This window comes from Gopherus flavomarginatus, chromosome 1, assembly GCF_025201925.1.
Source record: "Gopherus flavomarginatus isolate rGopFla2 chromosome 1, rGopFla2.mat.asm, whole genome shotgun sequence".
NCBI classification, from domain to species: domain Eukaryota; kingdom Metazoa; phylum Chordata; order Testudines; family Testudinidae; genus Gopherus; species Gopherus flavomarginatus.
The window spans coordinates 155,515,325-155,537,359 of record NC_066617.1 but is presented as its reverse complement, the minus strand read 5'-3'; the positions used below and the strand labels follow the sequence as shown (position 1 = coordinate 155,537,359).

Here is a 22,035-nt window from a genome sequence, read left to right as displayed (position 1 = left end):
AGATGCCCAATGTAAAGCTCCTGGGACCCGATTTGAAGAGGAGCTAAGTGCACACATCTGTGTCTGAACTCAATGGACAGAGTTGATGCTCAGCCATTCTGACATTCCTAAAGATTATACTGCCTTAATGAGCAGAGGCCTTGGAGTCAGATAGGTCCTGTCTCTGCCACTGATTCACCTTGTGGCCCTGATCAATTCACTTCATCTTTCTGTCTCACTTTCCCAATCTATAAAATGTGGATAATAATATTCTCCCCACCCCTAGTGGCCAGGGATGTTCTGGTGTTAATTAGTTAATGTCTGGACCCTGTTTTGAACATATGAAATACTATAAAAATGCAAAATACTTTGAAAAATCAACTCAAGGCCTCAAGTTGGGGTGCAATCACTAATAGCCCAAAAGTTAGTGGAGCTTTTTGTAAATTTTAACCTTAATCTATCTGTACCTTATTCAATTAGCCATCTATAAAATGGGAATAGCAGCCCGCTGGTATCTCAGCTGGAAATTGTGAAGGTAAATTCATTAATGTTTGTGAGGCTCAAATACCCTGGTGATGAGTGCCACAGGCAAGCCCACAAAGCAATTAAGTCCATATTCAGTGCAGGGCTTGGGAGCTGTGCAGTAAATAAGGCCTTACACATTGCATAAAGGCAGGATAAAAAGAAACATTGAAAACTGCCTCATTCACTTTCTGAGCCCCATCCATCCTGTGCACTGAATGAGGCAGCATGTGCTCGTGTAATCAAAGACTGTATTATAATGCCTACATATGGGAAGTGAAGTAAGGCTGCACAAACTTTCTTCATTCTGGCATTTCCTAACTTTCAAGTGTTTCTCTTGTCAACCTAAATAACTTTCTTTCACATAGATTTTTTGATACATGATAGCATATAAAAACAGACAAGCAACTACCAAGTTTGGTACCTTTTAATATTTCACTTGTCACTTTCTACAGCCCTTTGTCTGTCTTGACTATTTAGCATATAAGTACCCGGGCAGTGGGGGCCCAAACAGTGAGTAGGGCCTATAGGAGCTAATTGAATACCATTAATTATTTTTATTATTGTTATTCTTATGTTCTTACTTCAAGCATGAGGATGGGGGAAGGGAAGCTTATTTCATTAATAAGTGTGAGGTGCTCAGATGCTACAGTGATTAGTGCCTCTGAAAAGCCTATAAGTATTTTAATACCAGACATTTATGTAGTTGAGCATGTTAAGAAATGAGAAAGCAAATTTTAATCTGATGCCTCAGGATGTAAACTGATCACCGCTGTGCTCAGGAGGAAGGTCGCACCATTACAGAATTGGCCAGGCACATTGTGAGGGACTTTTATTGATCATTTGAGATTTCAAGCATAGGCCACTAGACTTCATGGACAATGGGTCTGATTTGGCATTGCAAATCACTTATTATTCTTTTATTTTTAACTTACACTTGGCATATTCCAATGTTTTATGTTGCTGCTGGGAGGAGCCATTATGTTGACAAGTGACTTCGTGGAACATCCCGCTTTTAGATTGGTTTAACTGGAAGAAGGGAAAACACATCTACTAATCTTGTCCTGTTAAGACCTGAAGTTGTCTCTGAGATAAATATGTCTGCACTGATACTCTAGAGTCCTTCACTTGTGGGACTCTCTCTGTGTTCCAGTAATAACAAACCTTGCTGGAAGACACTCAACCACATAGATAAAGCCTAGGAATAACACCACATCAAGCACTGTGATAGATTTCAAGGATGTTCCCCGACAAAGCAGCAATGCATCATACTGATAACCCAGGCCACCTGTGGGGACAGCGCTGAAGTGGCCCCTTTGTCTCTCCCATCTCCTGGGCTGGCATGGAGCTGTGGTGGCAGCATGTTCAGGCTCTGGGAGAAAGAATAAAAACAGCAGTTTAAAAATATATATATATATTGGTAACTTTGCTATAAAATACCCATCACAGAATTCCACAAGGAGTGAGAGCTACCGTTGTCACAATGTCCTCAGGCCAGAGATTTGGAAGGGTTTCAGAAGCTATTTTTCACAAACTGAATTAGTCCCCACCCCAAAACCCAAGCCCCCTTTTCTGTCTCCTGCACAGTTGCATTGTGTCTTTATTTGCTGGGAGTTCCTTTGGTGTAAATTCAAGCAAAGCCATATTTACGGATGATCTCAAACCTGGAAGTGCTGTAAACACATCAGGAGGGCAGAACTGAGCTGCAATGCATATGGAAAGGCAGCACAAAGGGTGCTACTGGTTGTGGGGAAATTCAGCCCTAATTAATGTAAAAATCTGTACCCAGGAAGAGGAAATAAACAGCTGAGTTATAGCTGTATCCTTCACATTACAGTGCATAATTTTTCATCTTTAACCCTCTTCTAATATTAACTGCGGTGAGGTGCTGGCTACAGCTGAGGTGGGAGATGGGGAAGGAGAGATTGGTAGAGGAGGTGTCCACAAGAGGCTCTCTACTATAAGGCAGTGAATTGCAGGATGAAAAAGTTGAAGAACTGTGATAAAGAAATAATGGTTCCTAACATGAATATGTAACACAGACATGTTCCTATTGTTGTCCTTTTGCAGAACAGCAAATCTGGGGGCCTTGCAGGTCAGTTTTCCTTAGGAAGAGAAACTGGTGATTTTTTCTACCATATTTATTCATAAACCCTGTTTCCTTAACGAGAGGTTATAACAAACTGCATGCAGGTGCACAGCTGGTGTCGACAGGAAGGTGGTGGCTTCCTCAACCATGGGATGCTTTTCTGTGAAGGAGGATTGCTGGGCAGAATGGGCTACATCTGATGAAGAAGGGTCATCGAGTCAGAGTTCAAGGACAGAAGGGCCCACCAGATCAGCTAATCTAAGCTCTTCTATATCAAAGGCCACCAACACCACTCAGCCTCCACACACTAAAGCCAACTGGAATTAGACCAACTACACTCCTCAGGAGACTAAACTATTCATAGATTGTAAGGTCAGAAGAGATCTTTGTGATCATCTAGTCTGACCTCCTGTATAATACAGGCCATAGAACTTCCCCAAAGTAACTTATAGAGCAGATCTTTTAGAGAAACATCCCATCTTGATTTAAAAATTGCCAGTGATGGAGAATTCACTATGACACTTGATAAATGGTGCCAGTGGTTAATTACCTTGACTGTTAAAAATTTATACCTCATTTCTAGTCTGAATGTATCTAGCTTCCACTTCCAGCCATTGGATTGTATTATACCTTTCTCTGCTAGATTGAAAAGCCCATTATCAAATATTTGTTCCTCATTTAGGAACTTAACTGTAAAGAAGTCATTCTTCAACCTTCTCTTTGTTAAGCTGCATGGACTGAGCTCCTTGAATCTGTCACTATAAGCATGTTTTCTAATCCTTTAGTCATTTTCATGACTCTTCACTGAACCCACTCCAAATATTAACATCCTTCTTGAATTGAGATGCCAGAACTGGTCACAGTATTCCAGCAGCAGGCGCATCCTTGTACTTTGTACTGTTAAATTTCATCCCATTTCTGTTGCTTCAGTCTTCAAGGACATTTAGTTCTTCCTGTAAAAGATTCCGATCTACCCCTGTACTGGTGATGCCTCCCCACTTTGTATCATGAGCAAATTTCATTAGCACACCTCTACTTTGTGCCGACATCAGTAATGAAAACATGAAATAAGATTGATCCCAAGACTGATCTTTAAGGAAATCTCCTAGTAGCTTCCCTCAATCTTAGTGACAAAAGCCCACAGGGAAATAAAAATGGTGCCCTCAACAAAGGGCTGGGGGGGAGGAACATGGGAAATAGCAATCAGATCATTAGCGAGACAAGTGGGAAAATAATGAGACAACCTGTTAAACACCTTAGATGTTTATACACTAATGCAAGGAACATGGACAATAAACAGGAAGAATTGGAAGTCTTGGAAAACAAACCTTTCTTTCCCCATCTCTCACCTTCCCTGTAGCCACCAGATTGTTCTGTGCAGGTCTCACGTTCAAGTAGTGAGCCTTACTGAGTCTCTGAGTTGGGATGGATAATAGGACTACAAGTAAATATTGTGTCCTAAAGAGTTTTAATATTTTTCTCTGATTGAATCAAATTTTCAGTTTTCCTCCAAGAAAAAATATGTTTGCTTTCTTTGGAAATCCTGGGATGAATTTATGAAGAGGGCCCACAGAGCACTAATGAGTGTGATCATTAGCTATAGGATATTAAGCTGTTTTTTCTTAATAAACTCATCATGTCACCCAGAAAGAAAACTTTCACACCAGCCTCTGATGGGAATATATAGTTTCAAGGTTTTGAACTATAACAGCTGAGCAGAAAATCACAGATAACTTTTTTAAAGATTTGTTGTCATAAGGGAGGAATTTCCAAGGACTTGCCATTGAAACACTTGCAAAAATTGTCTTATCATGTTTGTAAACTTGAGAATCCCTTGATTCCTTGGGCCCAATGACACTTCTGATTTGCTGTTTATATCTGAGAGCCTGGGGATGGGGGGAGTGAAATGATGGTTCCAAAGCTATACACCAAATCCTTGGTTAGTTACTAAGCACTATTCATTAACACTGTGTAAAAAGGGGAAGGACATTTAGGAATTATTTGTGCTAAGGGTTAAATAAGAGTTTTTTAAGTGCCTGCTCCAACTCTCTCTGGGCCAGAGAGAGAGAGATGGACTCTAGTGGTTACGGTACCCACTTTCATAAATGGAGAACACTTCGCCAAATTCACAGCCAGGAAAAATGTGTCATGGATCATGAAATCTGGTCTCCCACTGTGAAATCTGCTCTTTTGTGTGCTTTTACCCTACACTGTACAGATTTCAGGGAGGAGATCAGCATGTCTTAAATTGGGGGGGTCCTGACCCAAAAGGGAGTTTGCAGGGTGGTTTTAAGGTTATTTTAGGGGGGAATCATGGTATTGCCACCTTTATTTCTGTGCTGCCTTCAGAGCTGGGCAGTTGGACAGCATTGGCTGTTGGTAATACCATACCATGCCATCTTTACTTCTGCACTGCTGCTTGCAGCAGTTCTGCCTTCAGACGTGGGCTCCTGGCCCGCAGCTGCCACTCTCCAGCTGCCCAGCTCTGAAGGCAGCACCGCCAGTCAGCAGAAGTGCAGAAGTAAAGGTAGCAATACTGCAACCTCTCCTACAATAACCTTGCGACTCCCCCATGATTCCTTTTTGGGTCAGGACCCCTACAATTACAGCATTGTGAAATTTCAGATTTAAATAGCTGAAATCATGAAATTTATGATTTTTAAAAACCTGTGACCATGAAATCGACCATGAATTTGGTAAAATCATAGAATATCAGAGTAGGAAGAGACCTCAGGAGGTCATCTACTCCAACTCCCGGCTCAAAGCAGGACCAATCTCCAACTAAATCATCCCAGCCAGGGCTTTGTCAAGCCTGACCTTAAAAACTTCTAAGGATAGAGATTCCTCCACCTGTCTAGGTAACCCATTCCAGTGCTTCACCACCGTTCTAGAAAAAAAGTTTTTCTTGATATCCAAAAAGAGCCCTACCTATCACAGAATACCCTATAGTCAGATGGTGAGGGCTCTCATCTGTGAGGTGTGGTGGGGGATGTGGATTCAAGTCTTATTTGAGCCTCAGTCTCCTACAGGTGGGGTATAAGGGAGCACCACTGCTGCCTTTGTTTTTTGTGAGGAGGGGATGACCTGGGTTAGGCACTTAACTACAGAAGAGGGTTCACATCTGTGACTCCCAAGTGACGACAGGCATCTCCCTCTGGCTCACAGTTAGGTGCCTAACTCCCATTGAGAGTTGGGGCTTAGGCATTTTCTATTGGCAAGCTTCAACAGCTTCTCACATAACATGCTGGCTTTTGTGGCTCCCATTTTTAGGCACCAGACTGTCTGCATGCACTTTATAGGGAGCCTGGGCATCTAAATCAGGGTGGTGGAGTCCACACACAGAGTAGTAGGGTGCCTAAAGTTAGGCTCACCGTTGAAATGCCTAAGTTCCCTTTGTGGACCAAGCCCATCGGAGGTTGCGACAGTCCTACTAGGGCTTTCTAACAATAAGAATTTTTTAGTTGGCAGCACACATTTCTAGGCAACTAATTCAGAGGGTTCGTCAGAGTGAGCATTTCTCTATTTGGGTGAACAAGTCCACAAACTTGTTGCACAGCTATCAGTGTTTATTGACTTTCCTTGGGAAGAGATTTGAATCCATAGATTCTTTTCTTCCCTTGCCATGGAGGAATCTTTTTTTTTTAAACTTTTTATTTGGCATTGAAAGAATCATCTGTCGGCCCACTCAGGAAGTGCAAAGCACCCCAAACTTGCACTGAAGTCCCACTCCTCTCGCATATTTTGTTGTGCTCTTAGGGTTGTGAGCACACAGAGTTCATAGGTGCTGAGAGGTAAAGTGATGCCAGCAGACCTTCTGGGACCTTTCTTTAAGAAGAGGAATGGTCCCACTATTGTGGGGAACTTTCCTGGCTTATCTACTGCCCCCGTTAAATGGGTTAGCGAAAGGATCTGAGTCCTCACTCCCACTTCCTTTACCCAGACACCTTCCTGACCTCGAGGGCTCCCCTTCCACTCTCCTGTGTGGCAGAGTCCTCGTAACCCCAGCAAGGCTGGGCCCAGGATTCCTGAGGTGCTCGACCCCCAACCTTGTTGTAGTCACTTGGGGCAGGGGCTGGGGGGTCCCTACTCCGGGTTGCTCTCTCTGCACTGGGCACTCCCTTGACCCACTGATCATTTCATACAGTTCAAACCAAATACAATTTATTAAACAATAATCAATTTAAAAAAAAACAAGGAAAGAATGGAAAATGTTAAAGGAAAACCCGTCATCCCGCTCTGTGGCACAGGGACATCACAATCAGCCGTCTTTGGAATGCAAGGGAAGTTCACAGTCTGCACAGTCTGTTCCTCGCAAGTCCCGAGCCTCCTTCTCAGGCCCTGGATGTGCTGCAGGGATGCTGAGGGTCAGAAACTTGCTCTGGTAGTGGCCACATGCTCTCAGGCTCCAGGACCTAGCATTGTCCCCGCTCTGTAGGGGTTATGATCCCTCCAAGTTTGGCCTGCAAGACCTCTTGGCTGGGGGCGTCTCCCTGAGCTGGTTCCTCTGCCCAGGATCCCCCTCACTCTCCCCAGCTGCTCACCGCACCTGACTCTGGACTGCTTCGAGCCTCCAGCACCAGCCTCAGCACAGCTGCTGCTCTGCCTCCAGCTCATTGGGCTGCATTTCTGGCTCCTCTGGCTCTGGTTGCTGCAGCTCTGCTCTCAGGACAGGTCTGTTCCATGGGCTGCTTCTGTGGCTCTGCTCCCAGCACAGGTCTGCTTCCTGAGCTGCTCCTGTGGTTCTCTCTGGCAGCATGGCCCTGCTCCCCAGCTCAGCTCAGGTTCCTGCTCTCTCCTGGCTAGGCCCCCCTCTGTTCCAGGCAATTCCAGATCACAGGGAGGACAAGACCTCCCTGGCCTCCTGATTCCCTCATTAGCTTTCCCCCCCAGTCAGTCAGGCTGACCTGGAGGGTCATTGGCCTCTCCCCATTGCTGGGAAGTCCATGGCTGCCTGAAATACATGAGTTTATAGATGACTTAAAAGAGAACGTATATGCCTTTAAGTATATAGACCCTATCTTTAAGAGTTTCCATAGCTGTAATTCCTCTGCTCCCTGCCCCCAACTCTCCAGACCTCCAACAACTCTGGGAGTACCAAGTTGTCTCTGCCTCCCCCAACGACACAGGCTATTATGGAAGAATAGCAAGGCACACTGGGAACCGTGATTCTGCCTCTGCAAGGAGAGTGCATCCTGTCTCCTCGTTGATCGGCTAGAGCTGTGCACAGATGGGCCATTCACAGTGGCTGTTGGGTTAGGAGAAAAGGCAGGCCCTGAGGCACAAGCACCCACTCTCTAACAACCAGAGAAGGACGAGAAGCATAAGCCAAACAGGCCAAAACCTCTGAAACAAAAACTCACAGTTTGGCCCTGTCCATGGGTTAAGTTAGTGGGAAAGGGTCCAAGTTCCAGCACTAGGCACAGATTGCAACAGAAATGTTCACAGGGGGATTTTATTTCTGTCCCAGAATGACTAGGCACAAAGGATTACATTTAAACGGGCATTCAGAAGTCAATTACTTCAAGGATGTTCTCCAAACCAATGAGGAGTGGGTACGGGGGAGTCTTTGTGTCATCATTAATCCAAGGCAAGTGAGGAGGGAGGGAGGGAAAGGGAGATAAGTGTAGTGCCAGATGTGCAGTACATAAATACTGGCCACTCTTTAGTTCCTGCCTCCTGAACCCTAGGAAGTTAGAACCAGGGCCAGAGACAGAAGACTGTGAGGTTTATTTATTATATACATTGATTTTAATGGTTAACTTCTTCCAATTTGTGAATTTCCTCATCTTATATATAATATCTAATTAGTAAGTGCTTAGTGATTTGCTGTGAAAAAAATGTATAGGCAATTTCTGAAGATTAATGTATCAGTGAAGTTAATTGACAGGTTAATGAAGTTGTTGAGTTAGGGTTGGTGTCTGAAACTGGGTTGTTTTTTCTGCTGGAATCTCTTTCTGGTGTTATCACTGATTTCACTGGGCTTCTTGAAGTTGATGCTGTGTCTTTTTCTTCCCAGTCAGGAAGAGGAGCTGCCTTTCCTGGGTCTGGAGCTGGTTGGTTTGCAGCTAGGGAGCAATCAGGTGCCATGTCTTTAGCTGGGGTGAGCTGTCTGGTGACAGGAGCAGGGGGATTTCTTGGCCAGAGAATTGTCCGCTTACTGCTGGAGGAAGAGAAGGAGCTGGCTGAGATCCGAACCCTGGACAAAACCTTTAGCTATGAGGCACGCAGGAATTTTACAAGTAAGTGATTATTGTTAGGACAGGGAATTGGAGGGGGATTCTTAAGATACACTCTCAAGTAGAACCCCTTGGAAGGTTTTCCCCTTTTATAGATTTGCAGATCTGGGACTGATTTATCTCAAGCATACTGTGTTTCATTTGCATCTCCAGTAAAGATAAGTAAATGTGGCACAAAAATCAGAGGTGTTAAAATAAAATGGCAGTAGCTTCACTGATGACTCTTGGGGCCTCTACATAATACAGAAGATTATTAGTGTGTTGCAATTAATTGGATGGCACCCACCTAGTTTTCATTAGTTTGATGCCTACAGGGCAAAATCATTACAAAATTCCTCACCATTGATTAGAACAAGTGAAGCCAAGAATCATTTTTCATTTGTGGGCACTGTAGGTCTGGGCTGAAAAGAAGAGAGCCCAGCCTCGGAATATGAGGGAGTTCTGCATGTCAGGATCATGGGACATTGGCAGAGTAGTGTGCGGGGGAGGACTCCAAGACTGGAACAGTAGGGGATTCTGCAAGTCAAGAATGTGATATGCTGACTGAGCTATTAATTTTTATTATAATAGGGCCCAGCAGCCCCAACCAAGACTGCAGCCCCATTTTGGCAGGCAGTATTCAGATAACCTATAATAGGAGACAGTGCCTGTCCCTAAGAGTTTGCAGTCTAACTAAACAAGACAGAGAAAGGGTGAGAGAAATAGAGTATTATTATCCCTAGCTGGGAAACTGAGGCACAGAGATTAAGTGACTTGTCCAAGGTCACACAGGACATCTATGGCACAGCAAGGAACCAATATTTTTAAAAATGTCTAAATGATGTAGGAGCTTGAATCCCATTATCAAAAATGACTTAGGAGCTTACATCCCTTTGACTTGTAATGAGCCTTAGGCTTCTAAGTCACTTACGCACATTTAAAAATGTTACCCTCAGTCCAGAGCCTTACCCACCAGATCATCTTTCTCTGCAGCCATTTTCTTTACGGAATCATCCTGTACAACTGGATAAAGAATAATCATGCTTCTATAGCATTTTAAAGCAATTTATAGACTTCTACAGCAGGGATATAATTCTCTATTCATTTGCACAGGGTTTTAGGATAGCTTTTTTAGAGAACTCTGCTGGTTGGTTTCACCCCTATTAAATTCTATGCCAGATTCCAGTAAGGGTTGGCCAATGTCCCCTACAGCTCAGGTAATGTATCTCACACTTCAGCAGCAGCCTGTGCTATTCTAGTCTCAAGGCAGTTCAGACAATACTGCAAAACCTGCACTCACAAGTGGGCCCAATGTCATGGCCTCCTCACTAACATGTGCTGTTTACTGTTCCTGTAACAGTATAGCACAAGGTGAAGCATGAGCGTCTTTGTGCTAACTCAGAGCTCTGTGGGGATAAGTTAGCCCCCTGAGGAACCAGAGCCACTATCTGTGTAATGAAACCCTGACTGGCCGCAACAAAGGTCTCTTTTCTTCTATTTAACAGGAAAGCTCCATCCACTATTCCCTAAAACTCTCCCCCATGACCCTCCCCCAACATATGCCAGATCTGTGCACCTTCTCTCTCACACTCTTTGGGTATTTCTATACTACAATAAAACAGCTGCATTTGGCCCATGTCAGCTGACTCTGGCTTCCAGGGCTTGGGCTGCAGGGCTATACAATTGCAGTATAGATGCCCAGGCTTGGGCTGGAGCCCAGACTCTGGGACTCCGAGCCAGGATGTCTACACTGCAATTACACCTGCAGCCCAAGCCCTGCAAGCCAGAGTCAGCTGACACAGGCCAGCCGCAGCTGTTTCATTGCAGTGTAGACACACCCTTTAAGATCTGCCCTCTCTCCACTGCCAAAGCAAGTGACACATTGACTCTTGGGATTTGCAAATGGGAAGGGGCCAAAAAGAGTGGCACCACAAATATACTTGACCTATCTCTGAATGACACTCCCCCTCCAAAACCAGATAATTAACTTTGAGCCCCCACTACCATCCCCGTCTCTGTATCTGTAAATGTACGTCTAGTGACTATGCTTCAGTGATCTCTCTCAGGAGTAAGTGAAACAATTTGAGCCAGTACGCTTATCACAGTTAGTCCCTGACGTACGGATTCCTGTTCCAGATGTAGTGTTGCTGTAAGACCATTGAGCTTGATTCCTCTCACCGACATCCATCCGTTATATCCTAATGTAACTCCATTGGCTTCAGGAGAGTTATTCCTGATTTACACTGAAATGAGAAGATCTGGGCCATTATAGTCTTTTGTATGTACTTATTTCTGGATTTCTTTCAGGCAGCACTGACACAGGCGTGCAGAGCACACTGACGCGTTCATTTCATGAGTTCTTTTAATCTGAATGTCCTTGAAAAACAGGGCGTGACGACATGTGCATTTAACAGGTCTTAGCTTTGTATTTGTTTAGGTCAGGGACATTCACATTTTGCCTAATCCAGGGCTTCTTACTGGGCCCCATTCAACTTGCATAAAATAGAGGAGACTGCTGGTTCCTTCATCCTCAGTATGAAGGTGTGCACCGTGGAAGAGTCAGGTCCTAGCATGCAATGGGGCCAGGATTATCCACTCCAAAAAAAGTATTGTGAGTGGAGCCCTGTAGTTACTGACATTTAAACCTCCTTATTAAGAATGAATAAGTTAATAGGCCATATTGAAGAATCCAGGTCGTGGGCTCCACCCTGAAATTTATCTATACCACTTCCAAGTTTCCCAGTTGTACTCTGGTCTAGTTTATTTGCCCAACATTATATTGCAAGCTTCTTGAAACATTAGAAATATTGTTAGGTGCTCAATTTCTTTCAAGGAGCATTCTCAACCATTTTAAAGCAGCAGCTTTCATGCCTACCGCAGCAGCTATCACTTTACAGAGATTTGTATTTGCCCAGTATTTAAGCATGACACCTAGTGCCAGATGTTCCAAACATGGACAACTAACTCAGCAGCATTCCCCATTGGGAAGGGTAGTAGGAGATTGGCATATTGTTGTGTATTATTGTTGTTACTGAAGAAAACTGGTTTAGGAGATTCCACTACAGAAAATCTCAATATAGCAGCTGCCATATTAAATCCAACATTAATGTAGAGCTGCAATTAGATTTGTTTGCCCTTGTAGCTGCACTAACAAGAGACATGCACGGTACACCTAGGACTTCACAGTAGTATAGCTGATCTGGGACCAATAGAGCACATACATATAAATGGCTCAGCTTCCCAACAATAAATCAGGTCAAGATGTGACAAATCATTTAATTTAATTAAAATAAGATGTGGTTTCACTATTTTTGCTGTGGATGCCTGAGCTACATTCTTTTAATCAGCCATCTATTTATCTAGGAATTGATACAGTCTGCCTGACTGCACCATCTAACTCATAATAACTCAGCAGTAGTTAGGAGCTATTCGAAGGAAGATTGACAATAAAATGTATTGGGTAAATTTTCAGAAATGCCTAAGTCCCTTAGAAGCCTAAGTTCTAGTGTTTGCATGTGTTTTAAACAATATGTAGAAGATAGAGACAAATAGTTTTGGGCAGCTAATATGACTGAATTGGTAAGGCAGATCCTGCTTGCAGTAGCACTTATAGTTTATTAGAATAACCATAAATTCTTAAGCACAGACTGACAAGCAACGGGAAGTACCCTTGTTTACAGCTCAGGTAACACAAAGTGTGAGGCATGTAGCAAAACGTCTGCACAGCCAAGGATTGTATATGTCTTAGAACAGATACAGCCAAGGATTGTATATGCTTGTTGTTCAACAGAATGTACCACAATGAAACGGATGGGTCAAATTTCTGCCCCCTCCCCCAGCCCCAAGACACACATGCTTTTCTGGTAGCTGGTTGAAGACTAGACACATAAAAGTCATTTGTTCTTTGTCTCTGACATGCATCTTTGTAATAACCTCCCCTTAGCATTAATACTCCCTGCTCATTGGTCTCCTCATCCTCTCCAGGGCCTAATTTCCCTCTCAGACCAACGTACATCAGGAATAACTCCGGTGTGAATCACTGAACTCAATGTGAGTAAAGCTGATGTAAATGAGAAGTGAATCTGGCCTATGTTGTACTCATGAAGCAATTTCCATTGATTTCAGTGGAACAGGACATGGCCTACAGTGAGCGCATTTTAGCCCCGCTTCCCAGTATACCTTTAGACTAGGATTCCATTATGCTAGGTACTGTACAAACACATGGATTTTTCTGATGATAATCCTAATGTTAGTAGATGTTAGAACAAGCCCCGTGACTGCATATTTAGAGAATATTCACAGGTGTCTGAGTGGGCCCATTTTACATATACACAAATAGAAAACTGGTTTAAGGGGTTTTGAAAATGTAAGTAGGTAATAATGTGAGCTATAAAATGAATGAGTATGAGAGAGAATGTATCAGTCACCAGATATGTGGCACTGTTTTTAGATTAAGACGTAGGTCTTCTTATCACTTCATAAACCAGTAGTCAGGTCAGAAAGACTATGTGAAGAAAAATATATGTATATATAAAAACTAATGGCAGAAAGGGGAAGTTGATAGTAATGAACAGAAATCAGAAGTTAGGAATAGTAGAAAATTGATAAGAGAAGCAAAAGAACAGACCACAAATATCTATGGCCAGCAGTGTTAAGGACAATAACAAGGAATTTTTAAAGTATATTAGGAATAAAAAGAATCTTGCCAGTGGTACTGGTCCATTATTAGATGAAATGGTAGAATTATCAATAATAATACAGAAAAGGCAGATGTGCTCAATAAATATTTATGTTCTGTACTTGGGGAAATATAGATGATATAGTCTCATCACATGGAGATGATAGCACTTTTTCCATTCCACTAATCTTTCTGGAGGATGTTAAGCAGTAGCTACAAAGGTTAGACATGTTTAAATCAGGAGCTCCAGATAACTGGCCTCCAAGAGTTTTAAAAGAGCTGGCTGCCTGTTGATTTTCAGTAAGTCCTGGGGCATTGGAGAAGTTTCAGAAGAATGGAAAAAAGCAAATGTTGTGCCAGTTTTTAAAAAGGGTAAAAGGGATATCAGAGCTGTCAGCCTGGTATCAATCCTGGGCAATATAATGGAGAATCTGATATGGGACTCTATTAATAACAAACTAAAGGAGGGTAATACAGTTAATGTAAATCAACACGGATTGATGGAAAATAGATCCAGTCAAACTGATGCAATATCTTTTTTTGATGAGAATGAAAGTTTGGTTGATAAAGGTAATAGTGTTGGTGTAATATATGTAGCCTTCTGCACCGCACAACATTTTAATTAAAAAACTAGAATGATATAAAACCAACAAGAACACATTGAATGGATTAGAACTGGCTAACTGTTTGGTCTCAAAATGTAATTGTAAACAGGGAATTGTCATCAAGTGGGTGTGTTTCCCGTGGAGTCCTGAAGGGCTCAGGTCTTGACCCTGTGCTATTTAACATCTTCTATAACCTAGAAGAAAACAAACAAAAAAATTACACTGATAATGTTTGCAGATGACACAAAAATTGGGGGAGTGGTAAATAATGAAGAGGACAGGTTACTGATTCAGAGTGATCTGAATTATTTGGTATACAGGGTGCATGCAAAATTATGTGTTTTAATATGGCTAAATGTAAATGTATACATCTAGGAACAAAGAATGTAGGCCATACTTACAGGATGGGGGGAATCAGTGACTCTGAAAAAGATTTTGCTGGATAATCAGCTGAACACAAGCTCCCAATGTGATGGTCTATCCAAACGAGCTAATGTGATCCAGAAATGCATAAATGGAAATCTGGAGTTGGGGGTTAAAAGGTTATTTTATTTTTGTATTTGGCATTTATGTGACAGTGATGGAATGCTGTGTCCGGTTCGAGTGTCTACAGTTCAAAGATGTTGATAAACTGGAGAGGGTTCAGAGAAGTGCCAAGAATGATTAAACGATTAGAAACACGCCTTATAGTAGCAGACTCAAGGAGCTGAATCTATTTAGTTTAACACAGAGAGGGATAAGGGGTGACTTGATCACTTTTTATATGTACCTGCATGGGGAATGAATATTTAATAATATACTCTTCAATCTAGCAGAGAAAGGTACAACAGGATCAAATGACTTGGCAACAAAAATGATTAGGGGTATGGAACAGCTTCCGAATGAGGAGAGATTAATAAGACTGGAACTTTTCAGCTTGGAAAAGAAATGAGTAAGGGGGGCTATGATTGAGGTCTATAAAATCATGACTGGTGTGGAGAAAGTCGATAAAGAAGTATTATTTACTTCTCATAATACAAGAACTAGGGGTCACCAAATGAAATTAATAATCAGCATGTTTAAAACGAACTAAAGGAAGTATTTCTTCACACAACGCACAGTCAAAAGGTGGGACACTTTGTCAACAGATGTTGTGAAAGCCAAGATTATAACAGGGTTCAAAAAGGAACTAGATAAATTCATGGAAGATAGGTCCCTCAATGGCTATTAGCCAGGATGGGCAGGGATGGTGTCCCTAGACTCTGTTTGCCAGAAGCTGGGAATGGTCGACAGGGAATGGACTACTTGATGATTACCTGTTCTGTTCATTCCGTCTGGGGCACCTGGTATTGGCCACTGTCAGATGACAGGATACTGGGTTAGATGGACCTTTAGTCTGACCCAGTATGGCAGTTTTTATGTTCTTAGGTTGAAGCTAGACAAATTCAGACTGGGAATAAAATGTACATTTTAAACAATACATGTAAATTAACCATTGAAACAATTTTCCAAGGGTTGTGGTGGATTCTCCATCACTGATAATTTTTTAATTAAGATTGGATGTTTTTTCTAAAAGCTCTGCTCTAAGAATGATTTTGTAGAAGTTCTGTGTTATACAGGAAGTCAGACTAGAGCAAGGGTCTCAAACTCAAATGACCATGAGGGCCACATGAGGACTAGTACATTGGCCCGAGGGCTGCATTACTGACACCCTCACCCTCACTGCCTCTGGCCCTGCCCCTACTCCACCCCTTCCATGAGGCCCTGCCCCTCCCCCACCCCCATTCCAACCCCTTCCCCAAACTCTCCACCCCAACTCCACCCCTTCCCTGCCCCATTCCAACCCCTTCCCCAAATCCCAGACCCTGCCCCGTCTCTTCTCCGCTTCCTCCTGAGCATGCAGCTCCCCGCTCCCCCCCTTCACCAGCTGTTTGGCAGCGGGAAGCGCCTGGAGGTAGGCAGAACAGCTGGGATGCAGCGCACTCAGGGGGACGGGTGAGGGAGTTTGGCAGCCACAGGAAATAACACGGGCGGGCAGGGAGATTGGCAGGCTGGAACAAATAATTCCTCGGGCTTCAGCCACGTATTTGAAACCCCTGGACTAGATGATCACAAAGATCCCTTCTGATCTCAGAATCTATGATTGGTTAGTCTCCTGAGGATTGCAATACTTTGGCCTAATTCCAGTTGTTGGATTTAGTATGGAGGACTGGTGTTGGTGACCTTTGATATATAAAGGAGGTCAGATTAGATGATCACAATGGTCTCTTGCGGCTTTTGAATTTATGAAAAAGAGGTATTAAAATAGTTTTTTTTAATTAATAAAAGTTCATTACTGTCATATTAAATCGGCAATGGGATATCCACAGAGAAAACTTCTTAGAAGCTCTTTGTATTCAGTGCCAAAGCACAAATATCTATATCTATATATTGTGACAAAGTTCCTCCTCTACCTTTGTGGGTCCTGCACTTATTGGCGGATTTGCTCACCTCAGAGATCTTCCCCTCTGGTGGAATCCACAGTCTGGGTCAACTCCTCCTGTGTCTGATCAGGAGTTGGGAGGTTTGGGGGGAACCCGGGCCCACCCTCTTCTCTGGGTTCCAGCCCAGGGCCCTGTGGATTGCAGCTGTCTATAGTGCCTCCTGTAACAGCTGCATGACAGATACAACTCCCTGGGCTACTTCCCCATGGCCTCCTCCAAACACCTTCTTTATCCCCACCACAGGACCTTCCTCCTAGTGTCTGATAATGCTTGCCCTCCTCAATCCTCCAGCAATACACTCTCACTCTCATTCTCACTCTCACTCTCAGCTCTTTGCACCTCTTGCTCCCAGCTCCTCACACACAAATCTCACTGACTAACTGGGAGGCTTTTAACTAGTTCCAGCCAGCCCTTGATTGGCTTCAGATGGCCCAATCAATGTAGTTATCTCCACTGCCTTCTAGAAAGATCTTAATTGGCCCGAGGTGTCTTGATTAGCCTGGAGCAACTGCCATTTGGTTACCATGGCACTAAAGGGATTTGGTTAGGCTGGGGCTAACATACCTGTTCCTTACTACTTTACTGTAGCCATCTGGCCTTGCCCCATCACTATATATATATATATATATATATATATATATATATATATATATATATAAGCCTTTCATCATTAAAAATCTGGGGTGGTAGCCTGGCTCTAATGAAGTCAGTGGTTAAATGCCAGGATTTCACCCCTGGATTTCAATTGTGGCTCAGGCTGTAAGTGAAATAAACTGGGGTTGTGGGGGGTGTCCCTTGCCTGCAATGGCCATTTGTTAACATCATAATACTGTAGCTGTCACAGCATGAGACTATAAGACAGGGGTTGGCACCACTATGTTGCGTGACAGACACTTGACAAAATTACCATACTCAGTGACGGACGTTGGGGCACAGCACAACTTGGGAGCAATGTATGACCTAGGGCTGGATTTGCAGAGGTACTGCAGGTCAGGACTGAGATGAAGCCAAACCAGCTCTAGGACAGCAGGTTTGCTGCAGGTCAGGCTTGAGGTACATTAGCAGATGTGTGTGTGGAGTCCAGGCCTGGAAAAGCAGTGGTCTGGCAAGTCAGGACAAGGTGTATCAAGAGAGCAGAGTCTAGAGCCTAACACTGGACTAGCAGGAGGTGCTGCAGATTAAAACTGTAGTGCTTTATGAAAGCTGAGACTGGGGTCCAGCCCTGGAGTAGCACAGAGTTCAGGACTTACAGGCCTCAAAAAGATATGTGAGAACGGCATTGGAAGAGCTGTGGGAGTAGGGCTGGAAGAACAAGGAGGTTTATTGGACAGGATTTGTGTGCATCTGCAGAGCTGTGTGTGCACCTCATGACTGGAGGGATGCTGCCAGTCATCTTTAAGGGAAACGCCTACTTTCATGAGTATCAAAGCACCACATGTATCAACCTATGTACTGCACAGTGTGCACAAAAAAGAGATTTGTAGCCCTGCTGTAGGCAGTTTTCTGGGACTTGCTGGCACTGAAAGAAGTTTGTCTTTTTTTTTTTTTTAAAAAAGGACCAAGTTGTATGTTTGCCCCAAACACATTCCAGAAATTAGCAAATATAAGAATTATATAAAACTGTAACTAGAGCTTAAAAGAATATAGCCAGTGGGAAAAGGCCATATAGTTTGCCTGCCCCCATAATATCCCTCAGGTCAAGCAGTCAGTGCTCCACAACTGCAACCATGAGATCAGCATAAGCATTTCTCTTGGCTGGGCGCCTCACCACTCCCTTTATTATGCTTCTTTGACATGCCAAGGAAGGCCCCTTTCTTTGTTTCATGTTGCTCTTGCAGATTTCAAGGGTCAGACTGTGGTGAAGATCCTAGAAGGGGACATCCGGGATGCTACATTCTTGAACAGCGCCTGCCAGGGTGTCTCCCTTGTCATCCATACAGCATCCATCATTGACACCTTGGGCCTTGTAGAGAAGCAGTTGCTCTGGGAAGTCAATGTAACGGGTGAGCAGAGTGAATTTCCTTTATAGTTTTAAGCCGTGAGTCTACAGCAATAACCACCATCTGCCTAGGGAAGGACACAATTGTGGTGACCGAGCACCTGATTCACAGAGTTGCCCTGCTGTGCCTTGTGCAGTCATTTACCCTTAGCCAAGGTGTGTGTAAAACTTTGCTGGGTTGATCAGGTAACATTGTGCACCTACTTTGCAGCAGTGGTAAGATGCAGGGCAATGCAAAATCAGGCCCTGAGACTAGAATGAGGGACTTCAGGGAGAGAAGACACCTGTTAATTCCTATCTTCTGTCACACATTTCCCTGCCCCCTAAGGTGCAGTGCAAAATTATTCCCTACAGCAACAGTAGTTTGGCTTTGGGAATAGATTGTCATAGTCTTGTTCTGACTGGGCCTTTTCAGTACCCACACACGTCATCAAAAGGAGGAGAATCCCCATGTCCATCATGTTAACAGGCTGAAAAATGCACAGAAAGGTATTTTTAATATCACTTCCTTCCACAGCCCCCCTTCCAGCACCTATTCCCCTTCTTCTCCATGGCTGCAGAGATTTGGCTGTGTTTAAAGTATTACAGGTTTTATATGCAATTACTCTCATCTCCTATAACCACCTCCTGGACTCTCCCAGGCCTGTGCTTCTTCTTTCCTTTCCCCCTCTCTTCACCCTTGTCCTTCCCTCTGCCTTTTTTCCTGCAATCAAACCTCAAAGGCAGGAGGGGTTCTAGGTCCTCTCAGATGCTCACTGTTAAAATTCCTCATCAAACTGAAGGGTTTAAGTGATTTCCCTGTCAGTGATGGCGTCCCCCTTCCCAGATCCTCCTAAACCAGCTGTGCCATCATCTGTCTCTGGGCCTCTTTCAAATAGTGATGAAAAGCAAATATTGTCCTGCTGAAATGCTCTAGGTTTCATCAAATGTCAGGGAATCTCAATACATTTCCCAGGAAAAGGAGACCCCGCTACCCTCCTCCCTCACACCAGAACATTATCCTCACTTAAAGTTATGCTTTGAGCCCTGCACTGTGCTCCCCCAGTACTCAGTGGATCCCTAGAGCTGTGTCACTCAAAACTAGTTGATCTACCCCGTTCTGCCATCCCCTGCCTTGGCTGAGAGAGCGTTTTTGTTTAATTGACTATACTTCCCGGTCCTTTGTGCCTCGCAACAGCAGGCATGGACCTGGGACATAGGGCTTCTCACAGGCAAATGGATACTTTTGTGGGAATCCCTTGTTCGGATATTGGCCACCCATCATTGTTCAGATTAAAATTACTGCTTTTCCCTGTAGCCAGGCGTGTTAGAACATAGCAAGCGCCGCTCCATGGCCACTCACTAGGACTGCTGTGAGGGTGCTCCAGAGATACAAAGGTTTGGATTCCCCTCACAGAAGTCTGGTGGCTGGCTTGAACAGAGCACCCAGCTGGATCTATGACACTTAGCTTCATCGGAAGCAGCTGGGGTTACATTTCAGTTATAGTTCATGGTGAGAAAGAAGAGGAGGAAGGGAAGGGAAATTGTGGGAAAGAAGGAGGGAAAGGGAGAGAGGCAAGTGGCAGTCTGAATCTGCTTCTGTTACCCATGAGCTCAGCAGCCAGCACCTTTAATTCTATTTGTTCAGTAGAAAGTGTGAATTGAAAGTGCCCACAAATTTCAGCAGAGAAGGCAGCTGGCCAGGCTCCTGGTGGAAGGGGACAGGGAGAAATCTGGGAACCTTAGGGAAAAGGTATCTATGGATGGTGCATATATATATACACACCTCTACCCCAATATAACACGACCCAATATAACACGAATTCGAATATAACGCAGTAAAGCAGTGCTCCGGGGGGGGTGGGGCTGTGCACTCCAGCAGATCAAAGCAAGTTCGATATAACACGGTTTCACCTACAACTTGGTAAGATTTTTTGGCTCCCGAGGACAGTGTTATATTGGGGTAGAGGTGTACTAACTTAGAAAGGGTATTTATAATTCTCCCCTCACTATTTTCTCTTCCACTACATATTATTTTTTCACAGCAGAATACATTACATAAAATCCTATGAAAGCCAAATTTATTAACGGTTATAACAACAGGAGAGAGGCTGGGGAGAGAGGCTGGGGAGCTGGAGCTGAGACTGCCAACCCCTTCCTTTAGGCGAGAGGCAGAATTTTGAAAAGTCTTTGCACATTTATAAAACAACCTCAATGTCCCTCTAAACAGCAAGTGTCTCTACAAGGTTCTTACTACAGCTAGAAACTAAAAACTAAGGCTGAATGGAAAGTGTTTAGTAGAATTACCTGTAGAGAGCACCTGATAGCCTAGCAATCCTGCTCCCAGGCCTCAAAACCGGAGGCAAAGACAGGTGCAGAGAGCACAAAGGAACCCCAAAACACACTTCCCAGTGTGCAGTAAGTACTGAAGTCCCCCTCAGGCTCCACCTGAGAACACTAGCTCATTAGTGATCGGCTGCCTTGTGGCCATCCCAGCATCCAGCTACATAGATGATGCCCCTCAGGATAAACTTTGTGTTTCTGCTTGATAACTAACCTCATCTAATAAAGGTACATGTCAAGCACACATAGGCAGTGACACTTAAAAGAGCCAGACCGCAGACATTGATCAAGCTCCAATTCTGATTCACTCATGTTGTTAAAGAATTTTTCTGTTTAAATTATCAAGTCACGATCCATACTGTGAGGATAAAGGTCTAGCCTCCTGCACAGGATTCACAGGGGTTGGAGCTGCCTCCAGCTTTTTATGTGGAGATGCAGGGTGTGAGAGGGAACGCTGCCTCTCTCAGCCTCCCCTCCAATTGAATTATCTAGGAGGAGACTTCATGGTGTTTTCCTCCATCAAAGTTTCCTCTCATGAGTTTTACTGCAGGGAGCAGCTGACCCCAAGCAAGGACTTTGGGATTTGGCCCAATACCATCAAGCGTTTGTATTTCCCTCAGTGACCTCATTCACCTAATGGAGAGCTCATTTCAAAGCTCTTAGGGGACTATATAAAAATTAAATGCAATGAAGAGTGAAACATTGGGTCTGAGAATTCAAACCCATAAGAGTTGGGAAAGAGAGAAGTTAAGTTGAGAGCAACCTAAACCAGTGGTTCTCAAACTAGGGCTGCCACTTGTTCAGGTAAAGCCCCTGGTGGGCCAGGCAGGTTCGGCTGATCACAGCTCCCACTGGCCACAGTTCGCTGTTCCAGGCCAATGGGGGCTGCAGGAAGCAGTGCGTGCTGAGGCGAGCCGAGGGACGTGCTGGCCACCCTTCCTTCAGCCCCCATTGGCCTGGAGCAGCGAACTGCAGCCAGTGGGAGCCACGATCGGCCGAACCTGCAGACACAGCAGGTAAACAAACTGGCCAGGCCCACCAGGGGCTTTCCCTGAACAAGCGGTGGTCCTAGTTTGAGAACCACTGACTTAAACCAGGCTTTCTCTGCCACACAATCACATACAACTTATCAGTGGTCCAGCTAGTTTTTGTTTGGTGGGTTTT

General features: G+C 44.0%; 2 protein-coding genes across 4 annotated transcripts in view; one reads left to right on the top strand and one right to left on the bottom strand.

Annotated features, from left to right (window-relative positions):
* LOC127033355 (3 beta-hydroxysteroid dehydrogenase/Delta 5-->4-isomerase-like) overlaps positions 1-22,035 on the top strand; it is a 37,948-nt gene that overhangs the window by 11,532 nt on the left and 4,381 nt on the right. Inside the window, exons 2-3 of one of the 2 annotated variants that reach the window (XM_050921394.1) lie at positions 8,611-8,829; positions 18,389-18,553. In XM_050921394.1, coding sequence (XP_050777351.1) covers positions 8,676-8,829; positions 18,389-18,553 — 319 coding nt within the window. In that variant the 5' untranslated portion in view covers positions 8,611-8,675. Of the gene's footprint in view, positions 1-8,435; positions 8,830-18,388; positions 18,554-22,035 lie in introns of those variants that run through there. The other variant, XM_050921400.1, reaches the window with a different exon arrangement.
* Positions 1,303-22,035, bottom strand: part of ZNF697 (zinc finger protein 697) — a 39,337-nt gene continuing 18,604 nt past the window's right edge. Inside the window, exon 3 of one of the 2 annotated variants that reach the window (XM_050921462.1) lies at positions 1,303-1,873. In XM_050921462.1, the coding sequence (XP_050777419.1) occupies positions 1,626-1,873 (248 nt within the window). In that variant the 3' untranslated portion in view covers positions 1,303-1,625. Of the gene's footprint in view, positions 1,874-12,462; positions 14,283-22,035 lie in introns of those variants that run through there. The other variant, XM_050921463.1, reaches the window with a different exon arrangement.